This window comes from Panthera uncia, chromosome C2 (genome assembly GCF_023721935.1).
Source record: "Panthera uncia isolate 11264 chromosome C2, Puncia_PCG_1.0, whole genome shotgun sequence".
Lineage (NCBI taxonomy): Eukaryota > Metazoa > Chordata > Mammalia > Carnivora > Felidae > Panthera > Panthera uncia.
In genome coordinates, this window is record NC_064810.1 from 95,591,486 (window position 1) to 95,603,823 (window position 12,338).

General features: G+C 41.3%; 1 protein-coding gene across 4 annotated transcripts in view; it reads left to right on the forward strand.

Moving 5' to 3' along the window:
• Positions 1 to 11,344, forward strand: part of GOLIM4 (golgi integral membrane protein 4) — a 78,575-nt gene extending 67,231 nt beyond the window's left edge. For all 4 annotated transcript variants that reach the window (XM_049628579.1, XM_049628580.1, XM_049628582.1 and 1 more), the window contains 4 exons: positions 1,698 to 1,865; positions 2,205 to 2,273; positions 9,278 to 9,358; positions 9,631 to 11,344. In XM_049628579.1, the coding sequence (XP_049484536.1) occupies positions 1,698 to 1,865; positions 2,205 to 2,273; positions 9,278 to 9,358; positions 9,631 to 9,780 (468 nt within the window). In that variant the 3' untranslated portion in view covers positions 9,781 to 11,344. The remainder of the gene's footprint in view (positions 1 to 1,697; positions 1,866 to 2,204; positions 2,274 to 9,277; positions 9,359 to 9,630) is intronic.
• The last annotated feature ends 994 nt before the right edge of the window (positions 11,345 to 12,338 follow it).

The window sequence follows — 12,338 nt, forward strand, 5'->3', positions numbered from 1 at the left end:
GGACACTGCTCTCTTCCTCCCATTCCTTCTTTTAATTAGAAATCGTTAGCCAGCTTGTCTCTCTTTGTCTCATCTAATTTTTTTTTAATTAAAGAAATTTTTTCCAGTTTTATTGAGGTGTGTTTGATCATCTGTTTATTTGTTTTTTTAAATTTTTTTTTAACGTTTATTTATTTTTGAGACCAAGAGAGACAGAGCATGAACGGGGGAGGGTCAGAGAGAGAGAGGGAGACACAGGATCCGAAACAGGCTCCAGGCTCTGAGCTGTCAGCACAGAGCCCGACGCAGGGCTTGAACTCACGAACCGCGAGATCACGACCTGAGCCAAAGTTGGACGCTTAACCGACTGGGCCACCCAGGCGCCCCTATCATCTGTTTATTTGAAGGTAACAACTGTGCCTGTTACACTTCACCTATTACTTGCGTCGTGTTGGACCCTGTGTGTACATTTCTGTGGGCTTTTGCAAAAGCCCTTTGGTACTTTGTTTTTGAAGAGAATGTATTATATTTTTCCTGTGTTTCCACACGTATTATTGATAATGCCCAGAAAGAAATCTATATATAGAGATTGTGGAGTAATTGGCGTCTGGAGTAAAGGTGATGATTTGTCACTCTCTATTCCCAAGAAAAGTGTCATCTGCTCTTAAATGAAGCATGTAGCTGGGGATGTGCAAGTAATAAGTCAACTGAGACCGGTGAGCTCTTGACTATGTTCAAGGCTCCAAAGTGAATTGAAGTGGAATCTTGTTGCCTGTAGAACACTGATACAGATCAAATCTTGCTCTGAGGCCTCAACTCTGGGAGGCATTTGCTGCTCAGCTAAGTGTCCTGTTGGTGACCCTGGAGTGATCGGGAAGCTCCTGCAAGCACATCCCTGCCCAGCTCAGGCTTTAAAATCTGAATCTTTATGAGGACATGTATTATTGTGAAAGGTGCTTTGGGAGTTTAAGTGGAAAATGGAGATAATTCTCAAGTCGATCACGTGAAGGGCATTTGTTGAACACCATAACTGAGAGCTGCTGGAGGGAGGGTTGGGGGAGAGATTTTTAAAGATCTGTTGCCAAAGACTGGGTTCGCTCAGTTCTTTTTCTCTTGTCCTTTGCCAGTGCAACATTTCTCTTTCGTGGTAGTGATCGTTCTATAGAAATTGGTTCCATGCTAGATACCGACTGTTTACTTTTGGATTAGCCCCTTCAAGCACACCCTTTCTTGAGTCCTTTCTGAGACTTCTCGCTCTTCAATGGCTGCTCACCCCCTTACTGTGTAAAAAATTGCTCGCAGAGGAAAGCTTGTCTGTATGAAAACCAGCATACTCAGGAAAGATGTTCCTCCTTGCCTATCTAAATCCCCCATTTTAGTTATTTCTTTTACATGTTCTGTTAGCGTTGATGAACTATTTTTCTGGTCTGTTTAGTTCCACTCCCATTTCTTGTGCTAGAGTTTGGAGGACTGTCTTGGAATCGCTTCCCGAAAACAAGTGCTGTCTGTACTTCACTCTGATCCATCAGCCGCTGACAAATAAAGCAGGAGTTTTGTCTTTTGACAGTGGGATGTGTACTTGTGAGTCTTGGCAAGGATAGAGTCGAACAGTCTGGTGAAGGGCGATTTCATTTTCTGCCAGTGTGTGGCCTTTCCAATGAAATTAAATTTGATCCTGGATTTTGAGGTAGTGGTTGCTTTTTATTAAAATTTTGCAGAGGGCGGCTGTAGAGGATATAAACCCAGCAGATGACCCCAATAATCAAGGCGAAGATGAATTTGAGGAAGCCGAGCAAGTGAGAGAGGAAAATTTGCCAGATGAAAATGAGGAGCCAAAACAAAGTAATCCAAAGCAAGAGACTGCAGAAATGGAAGAACATTTGGTGGTAAGCAGACGCTACTTTAGAGGGTGGTTTTAACCCGGGCATCTTAATAACTGCCTGATTAATGCAGAAGGTTAGTCCTAAGGCACACTGACAGAAGGTTTGCCTCTTCGGTTGGTTTGTAGGCCGCGATGTGAAATGATATGGCCACACTCAGAGAGAGAGAGAGCGAGAGAAACACACATCCTAGGTTTTGTGTTGGGAAGGATTATTCATCATTTCCTGGCCACCGATGCATTGAAAGTACATGTGTTATGGCAGCAAGCTTGCTCTTTGTCCCAGAGAACTGTAAAATGCATCTCCCGCCTTCAGTAACTCAAGCCTCCCCTTTTGTTTCAACAGATGGCAGGAAACCCAGACCAGCAGGAAGATAATGTTGATGAACAGTACCAGGAAGAGGGAGAAGAAGAGGTAGGGAGGTGGGATGCAGGAAACTGGTCAAACTGCTTGGTGCGTCACACTAACCTTAAGGGGCAGCATGGGCTTTGACGTGCCTTCCATAGACACATTCAGAAAGACATAGTCGGGATGGGAAAGGGTGGTTCAAGAGGAAATGGACTGTGGAAAAAGGTGACATGTGGTTAGAAGGTAATAAAAAACAGGGTAGTAGAATCCTTCTTTCTGGGTGTCGCTAGAAATTTTGAACTAAAAGAAGTCATCCAGCCCTCCCGGAATGGTGGACTTAGGGCTATGTGATATTTGTAAGAATATTTTCTCTCGTTTCTTCCCCTCATAACAGAGGGAAGAACAAAGCTTTGCATGTCAGGTCTGGGGGTCGGGATGAACCCTGTAACTTGCTCTGTAGACGTTGCCACAGTGCTGCCTCACGGGTGCCTCAAGTGTCCACTGGAATACACTTAACACCCTCCAAAAACATTTTTAGGGTCTCTACTTTTTGCCTTTTCTCTCCTAAGAATTTAGTGTGATAATGAGATTTAATGATAAAGAAAAGGAAAAATACATGAGGAGGTCAGTTGAATAAAATGCATTTAGGTGGAATTTCGTAAATTTCATTTTAGTTTCCTTGTTATTGTAAACTTCTAACAGATTATCGCTAACTAGCTTTGCAGAGCAGCCCTGTCCTGGCGGCACATCATGTAAGTGCTGGGTGAGTGCCATTGCTCGTAGCTGGTTAGTCTCTGCTCCCCACCGAAAGGACCGCTGAAGCCCCGAGCCTGGGGAAATGATACGAAGGAGGCCAAGGCCCTGTGTTTGGTCTCTCTCTGGCCCAGGAAATGGTCCGCTAAATCAAAGCTCTGGTGCAGAGGTGTTCCTCAGCCAGGTTTCTTGCCCATGTGGGCTTTAGCCCTAACGGGAACTGCGTGAATGGATGGACAGATGGCAGCCTGAACTGACACCCCCACCACTGGGGATCCCTGCTCAGAATACGTGAGCTACCCTTTTTGCCGGTGCAGTTCCCTCGACGAGCCCTGCTTTCTCATTGTTGTTGCATTTGTTGTCCACTTCTCAGAGCTCATGTGAAAGGGTGCGCTTACACCAGGAAAACAGAAAGGGATGTTGCTCTTTACAGACACTGGCCACATACATCTCTAGTCACATGTACATTCACTGGCTTGATCTTTTTATCCTTTCTCTTTTCTCATCCTGCCGTTCATCCTGGTCGAGATCCTGAGCTCTGTTATCACAAGAGAACATTAGAAGAACTAGCAGCCTTGAATATTAAGATATTTGGCAAGAAAAAGATACTCATCTGGACTTCTCTTGTAACAGGATGTCTGAATGAATATTACTCTGTCTCATTATGTCAGATGCCAGGAATCTTTGAGGGATTAAAGGAGAAGAGATTCACCTTGGCTTCTTTTTAAAAATGCAGAAGGGTAAACATAAAATTTTAATCAGTATTTACTGATTATTTTTCACCTTTATATTATGTCAGTCAAGGTGGAGAGAGCAGTCCTGTGATCCAAGACGGATCAAGGATAGGAAAAAGAGAAAGAGACAGGAGGGGAAGAGAGCGGTGGCGGGCAGAGGTGAGGGCTGCAGGCGGGCTGAACTGACCAGAGCTCTGTTCTGTCCCTGCAGCGGGCCCCCAGTCCTGCTTCTCTTTCTCTGGTTCCCTGCTCTGAAGTCCTGTCTGGTGCCTCTGCCCCACGTTCTGACCCTGTCTTGTGTAGGTTGCATAGCCTCCCGTGTGGGACTGCTCTCAGCGTGCCTTTCTCTCTCTCCGGGTGACTTCCGTCTCTGCCCCCCGGCGTCCCTTGCACAGGCTGTGTTGCATTCCTTGGGCAGTTCCTGAGATGGTTAGTTATGGGACCTTTCCACCTTCTTCCACTGTTCCAGTCCTTCCCTTGAGGAGGGAGAAGACTGGTCCCCAAATACAATTTAAGGACTAGTAATAGAGACGAAGTTCTCAGCAGACTGCAGCAAAATGAGAAAAAGAGGTCTACAATATGTGAGAACACATAGCGTGTTGTTTATAGGTGCTGTGTGTGAGACATCTGTGGAATGGTCTGGAAACCATGCGGGGCCCTGTAATGTGCATTGTTCTTATCTGCACCGAGCCCCAGGGTCGTCCAGCTGTCCCCACTGACCACAGGGATGTATGGCTCATTGCTGCCCTCGGTTCTCCTCCCTTCTATCCCAGGTCACCTGACTTCTGTCAGAGCTGTCCCTGCTCAGAGCTACAGCCCATCAGACTTGTGACTTGAGGGGCATCTGTGTGACTCAGTTGGCTAAGCGTCCAACTCTTAATTTTGGGTCTGGTCATGATCTCATGGTTCATGAGATGGAGCCTGGCGTCAGGCTCTGTGGTGACAGAGCAGAGCCTGCTTGAGATTCTCTCCCTCTCTTTCTCTCACCTCCCCCACCAAATAAATAAATTAAAAAAAAAAAAAAAGACTTGTGACTTGAGCTCAGAGAGTAGGACCCAAAATAAGTGTGCTTTTTGGAAATTTGCATTATCCCTGCCTTCTTTTATCTTAGTGTAATAGCATTATCCTTCTAAGGCATAAAAATGATGGTTATGAACAAGTGTTCATGGCTTATTGTTTGGGACATTCATGTGGGGATCCCATCCTTGTGTCACTTACTGTCCAGACTTTTTTATCTACTTATGAGCAAATGAGACAAATTATGGCATTGCCAAAAAGTGCTGTGTGTGCCTAAAAATTATTTAAATGTTCAGAAAAACCCCAGAAGTTAAATGACTGAAAAATCTGAGTGCTCATTTTCTCCAGTGTAACTGAAAACAGATTGATCTGAACACTCGTGGGAGAGCGAGCACAGGGATATTTGGTCAGCTTTAGTGGCACTGCCAGCCTGTGAGTCGCCTTGTGCAGGTGGCACAGCCTCCCCTGCTAAACATCACCCAGCAAACGGTGGTGTCCGTCAATGTGGCTGATGTTGCTGAAGCCTCTCCTGTGTCACATGCCCTCCACCTCTTTGCATCCTAACCTATTGGACTGCGTCAGGCTCGGCCTTCCGGCTCCTGTCTCATCCCGTGACATCTTTGACGTGTGAAGCCAAAGCCCATCTTAGACCCAGTAGATCTGTCTTATTTTGGCTATTAAACTTTGCTGCATCACATAGGGACTGTTTCTAAAAGTGGCTAAAACGTTAGATTTCAGTGAGTAAAAATGAGTAAAGAGGAGCAGCGTTGGGAAGTTTTTGACAAAATGTTCACATCAGCTTCAGCAGGTTACTGAAGAGGGTTGAACGTGGAAGACGTGATTGGTGTGTCTCCATATAAAGAAGAAACATCAGTCTAAACATGTATGAAAATTAGAAACTTCTGCATCATTTGTTCCTTTTCAGTAATGCCTTTTAAGATGAGTTTGAATTGGTTTTGTTCCCAATACAAAGAATATACTACCAGAATAATAGTGTATACATGTATATATTTGAAAATTATAAAATTTTTATTTGTGGGTTCCCTAAATTAATTTACCTCATGTTTGGCAACTGATAAATAACCCGAATTTTCTACAATAGGTCTCCAGAGAAGAAAGACCGCATGCAAGCGTCTTTCTCTCTCTGGCCAGAGACATTCTTAACCCAGCACTCCCCGTCATTCAAACTAGTGGCTCTGAGTCTTTGCTGTGACTAAGACTCACCTTGGAGAGTGTGTGAAAAGTACAAATTCCTGGATTGGACTTCACCCTTGGAGGTTTTGATCTTACCTGTGCTGGAGCCTAGTAATCAGAGTTCCAGGAACACGCTGTTTGGAGAAGCATGCCTAGGACAGGTGGCCACGGGCGGACTTGGGGAAGTCTGAACCTCCTGAACCTTCTGTGTAAAGTGACATGTATCTGTGTCTCTTTGCATACATTTGCATTTCTTCTCAAAGTTGTAAAAGGGTTCATGACTCCCCCCGACACACAAACACACAGAAAATTTTTAAATCACTGATTTTCATCAAGCCCTTTTATTTTACAGATGAGAAATTTGAGCTTCAGAGAGGTCAGCTAAGTTTTTGAAGGTCACACAGCTTGTTATTGTTGGACCCGTGATTAGACCGCAGCCAGGTCTGATTTTAGAGGCTACTGTAATTAAGGCTGTAGCAAGTACGGTAACTAAACAGTGGATAGGGACGAGTTCTTCTTTATAGAAGTTAGTGAATGCAGACGGAATGGTGGAATTAGAGAGTTGCCATTTTTGTAACCTCTAATTAAACGATGACTTAAGAGCAAGTCATCAGTGGGTGATCTTGCTACATGAGTGGAGGTCAGGGAGTTGTATCATGGAGGGGTCAGGCTTCTGAGCTCCTTGACCAACTTGAGCCTCATTAAAAGTACCAGGGACACGTTTTATATGCCTCCTGATGCGGTGAAGATATAAAATATGCAGTATTACCTTTCAAAAACTCTTGCTTTGTAAATCGAATCCATTTAAGTCTTAAACTTCCTTTTATAAGAAAAGTGGGGGCCAAAGGAAATAAGTGATACCTTAAAGAAGCAAACAAATGCAGCATGTGGGTCATTCTACAGGAAAATGAGTTAATAGCATTAAGGAAAAAAGGGGAGTAGAAAGGATGTTAGGTATGGCCTTTGTTTGGATTATTAGACCAAACCTACTGTAAATAGACGTTTTGAAGATAATCAGGAAAATGTTAAGCATGAAGTAGACATTAGATGATACTGTGGGATTACTTATCAGATGTGATAATGGCTCTATGGTTATGTAAGAAAAATCCACTGTTTTTAGAGATAACATACTGAGATGGACAGGGGCGAAATTACGGTGATGTAAAATGTGATAAAATTATGATGAATAATGATGTCTAGAAATTTTAAGAACCCTTCATCAACAAAAATAAAGAACAGCGATAGGTGGTGCAAGGGCAGCAACGTTGAGATAACTTTTGGACCTTGGTGATGGTGGTAAGGAGTTCTTTGAATTATGTTTTATTTGTGTGTGCTTGCGAATTTTCATAGTAAAAACAAGTGACCTTATTTTTATGCAGCCAGCACTTTGGAGCCAGTTTTAACGAAGGTTTTAATCCAGGTCTGTCTGACTCCGGAGCCTATGTTAGGGTTTGGCAAACTACAGGCCTCAGTCTGTTTCGTAAGTCAAGTCTTACTGGAACACGTCCATTCCTTTTTGTTCGCGTACTGTGCAAGGCTGCTTCGGCACCACAGGGGTGGAGTTGAGGAGCCGCTCCAGAGACTTTACGGCCGAGAAAGCCTGAATATGTACTGTATCTGGCCCTTTACAAAAAAAAAGTTTGTCGACCTTGATTTATATGTTCTTTCCACCATGTTGCAGTTTCAAGGCAGTTCCTTCTCAATCCCAGCTAAACCAAATTTAGTGTTCACTAGTATGTTTTCCTTGATAATGCTCTAAAAGACGTGTCTTTGTTTCCTGAAATTGATCAGGACACTTTGGCAATTTAATGATGTTTCAATGAGTGAGACCGTAGCATATGTAGTGTCAAATAAGTGGTTCGGTGTTTTCATCCCAGCACCCTGGGGAATGTCGTTACGAGACTCTGCGACTAAGGGCAGAGGAGATGTCATGGGCCACTGATAGAGCTTGCAGGTGAAACTAGGGTGTTTTCTCTTTAGCTCTCGCCACCGGAACGTGTGAATACAAAAACCCTGCTCTATGCCTCTGTGTCCAGAATGTACCTATTTGGTGCCATCGTACTTTAGGGCCTGTGAGTCCGGCCGATGTTGGGCTGATTAGAAGAGATTCACGAAAGCTGGGCTCTGTCTCAGGCATCTTTGAAGGGTCATGTTTGTAGGCTCTTAAGCCAGGTTCCCTTCAAAGCTTGTGGGGTGGGTTGTGACTCATTCCTGTCATACCTCAGATGGACACTTAAGAGGCAGCCCTTAATTTGTTCCTCTTTAATTGTAACGCCTGCATACTTGCCCTCCTTTGCGCATTTGTGGGATTTTTAACTCCCCCGGCCCCCAAAACCTGGTAATTCTGTGTGTGATTCCGGAGGACTTAACTCTTATACTACTGTCTTAGGACAAGGCAGGTTTGCTTTTCGTCCCAGTACATGATACTTAACTGATGGTCAGCAATTTTTTGAGACTCAGCTGACTTAAATCTTTTGGCATACATAAGGTTGTCAAAATACTTAAGTTAGAAAATGTTTTACCTTGCATTTTTTGTGCAATGTAATCATTAAATGGAGATTATTTAGCAAAGATGTTTGGATACTTTCTTTGATTTGCATTTTGAAAAAAATAATTGGGATCAATGACACATACTGGGAATAGTGCACATGACAGAAAACTACTTAAAACAGACATGGGATGTTAGAACATCGAAGAGATGTAGGGATTTGAGGCAGTTTAGTAACTATTTCATGAAGAAATGGAAATGATTGTGTTCTGAGCTCTAGATATTTTAGCCAGAGAACTTTTTCTTAATTAAGAATTGTACATACACATTTTCTCTGTTTTCTACTACATTGTATACAGGTAATGGTGTCTCTTCTCTGGGCCTTTACAGAGCAGGCATTTGCTGCTTTGATTCTCTTATTCATTGACTCATTCACTCACCAGTATTTATTAAGCAATTGCTGTGTGCCAGGTATACATCTTGGTATTGAAGACAGTTGAGTAAGACATGGTGTCTGTCTTCGTAGAGGTTACATTCTGTCAGAGCCTTCAGACTTCTGCAGTTCTCCCATTTGGAAAAGGGGAACTTTTAATTTCATAAGCTGAATTTCTTCAAGTGTTAATCTTGGAGGTTTAATGCTTATTCAGAGAAACTGGAAATTCACACACAAAAGTCCTAGGCTCTGAATCAATCGCGTTGATTTCTTTGTAGGACGTGTGTTGTACATCTCTTCATAGCTAATAGACAAGTCAAGTTTTTGGCTTCTGTCCCTTTTCAAATTCATCTTTAGCTTGATTTTGTTTCTACTACTTTAAATGAACTTTTTGGAAATCAAACTATTGAAATTATAAAAAGTGTCACCTAGTGTCTCTGGTTTCTCTCAGGTTCAGGAAGATTTGACTGAAGAGAAAAAGAGGGAATTAGAGCATAACGCTGAAGAGACCTATGGTGAAAACGATGAAAACGTAAGTGTGGGACATATATTTCGGCCGCGTGCATGTGCGCGTATGTAGGAGATGTGAATGGCTGCTTGTGTAGATACCACTGTGTACGTCTGAAAGTCTGTGATGGTATGAGGATTAGGGAAGACCGCACTGTTGCCTGTTGGACCATTTTTATTCAGTCTTTTCTCTAAAAGTGAATAACTTCATGCCTTTTTTTTTTTTTTTTGAAGAGGGAATTATTTATATCCTAACTCTATGCCCTCTTAGTTTTCCCTTTCTCTTTTACCTTTAAGGCCGATGAAAAAAACAATGATGGTGAAGAGCAAGAAGTTCGAGACGACAACCACCCCAAAGGCCGAGAGGAACCCTATGAGGAGGAGGAAGAAGAGGAAGAGGACGGGGCTGCTGTTGCAGAGAAATCCCGGCGAAGAGCTGAAATGTAATGGTGCCCGACCTCACCGACAGTGCTCAGCCAACGGATTCTTTTCAAGCTGCTCAGACATAAATCTGCCTACTGAACTCTAGGATATTTAATTACAAAAATTAAGAATTTAGACTTTTTTTTAACTTTTGTATTAGAAATGCTCATACATTTATATGAATATATTTTGATAACCTAGGTTAGAGCTTCTTTTATATTCAAGCTAAACACGTGCAAGAAGAGAAAGAATAAAGCAAACCTTGGCCTTTGAATCTCATTTTTCATAGATTAGGTGATGTTGGAAAGGGCACCGATTTTGTATATTTCAGCTTGTTACTTTTCTGTCTTCTAGTTTCCAGCTGTTCTGTTGTTTGCCTTTAATAAAATACAGGATTTCAAATAGGCAATACTGCAGAAGGCTGCAGATCCTTTAAGGAGAATGGCCAGTTTATTAACTGCTGCCTTTCTGAGGTTCTTGTGAGGTATAGTTCTGATGGAATTTTTACCCATCTGTCTGTCTCTGTAATAAGATCCATGTACAGAGTGACATACAATTGGAAAGGCATTTTGGCTATAAAGACATTGTTTTTCAGAATTTTTGTATCTGTTAGAAAAATGTTTGGCTTTACTTAAAATCACAGCTCTTCTTGAAAGGAATTAGGTTTTTAAATGAGATGGTACTAAAACCCACACGACAGTATTCCGGACTTTGACACTCCAGTATTCAAACAAGGTAGGGCACATCAGTGCATTAACCTTCCTGAAGGACTGACACCTTGTTTACTAACTAGTGTGTGTGGCTGGTGTTTTCTATGTGAGCACCCATTCAGTTCTTTTTTTCTGAAATCACCTAGTGATATCCTTGTTTCAATATCCAGTTCTCTACAGTACTATATATTTCCCCTGTAAGCTCTGTTTCTCAGTATGTAATCACTTTGATAACAGGAATGAACATGAAGGCATTCCAAATTATACAGTTGAATCAGCGTTATTCTTCGAAAAGTATTCAGTGAAATACACATGGTAATATGATAGACCCTCATGATTTTTCCATTTGCTGGGATTGGGCTATGAATTACAAAAGTCCTTAAAATAAAAATCTAAAAATCAAAAATAACTTTTGGGGTAGAGACATATTTGTCTCTCTATATAAAGATTTTTTAAATATATAGAATTAGGTTATATAACCCATATGTGTGTGGTTTTATAATAATACTCTCAAATTAATAAAGGCAAATTTCAATTTCTACCATTGTTGTATGAATGCGATGTTATTTTTTAATAACCGCACTCATGTATGGTTCTGATTATCCCAGCGGAGTGATTGTGTATGTATGCATAGGAATGTTTTGTTCAAATGTATTTTGGATTTTCAATAATCATAGATCAAATTTTACCTTTATGTATAAAAACCCTTTATGTAATGTAAAATGTATAATATTGTACATAATATTCAGAATACAATTATTTTGGTAAATTAGTTTGTATTTTTAATGTGCCAGTTGCAGTATTTAATTATTTGAACCATATTGAAACTTGGTAATAGTCAATAAAGCTATGAAAAGCAAGTGGTAAATCTTTTAAAAGTCTGTGATTTCTTATTAGTTTCTGATCTTCAGCTCCTTTTTGTAAAAGGAAAAATTTTAGGAGGTTGCCAGTATATTAATGAATTCTAAAATGCCTTTCCAACCTTTACCTACTTTCTTTATCTCTTTCTCTAATTGGATTGGTACTTGATTTTTTCCCCCCTTTCCTAAAGAAAGAGCTAAGAATTGTTATTTTATTTGAGCTAGTTTTGGTGAAGGAAAAATAAATAGGTACAGAAACATAAGATGTTGTCATGTGAGCACACACAAAACAAAAAAACCTATTAAATCTTCCACCCCCACCCCCACCCCAGAAGCAACCATCACAAACCATTCTCCTCCATATGGCACCAAGTTATAGTCATTCTAACTAGTGTTTGGAAGAGAACTAATCAGCCAGAATTGATCTACATTAATGAGATGAACAGAAATACAGGGTCACTTGTATTTATCTTGCCAATTATTCTGTGACTTTTGGCACAACCAAAAAATCAAAGGATTTGGTCTCAGTGACATAATCAGAAGGGTGGGGGAAGGCACCTTTATTAGGGACAAGTACAGTGGAACACAAAAAAGCTACATTAGTACAAGTGTAATGACTACATACTTGTAAGAATGATTTTAAAAGATCCTGGAATAAGAGTATAATGTGAACCACAGGTAGGTCACAGTGACTCACTTTCATAAAGGAAAATTATTGACATGTATTGAATGCCTTCATAATACAGGAAGTATGTGAATAGGTTCCACTTTATCCCCACAGTGATCCTTTAAGTTTCATGGCATCCCCTTCTCACAACTGAAGAACTTTGTCCCCCTGGAGCATTTGACACTGTTTAACTGAGTTCTCAGTTATAAACCTTCCTGAAGGACTGACACCTTGTTTACTAACTAGTGTGTGTGTGGCTGGTGTTTTCTATGTGAGCACCCATTCAGTTCTTTTTTTCTGAAGTCACCTCGTGATATCCTTGTTTCAATATCCAGTTCTCTACAG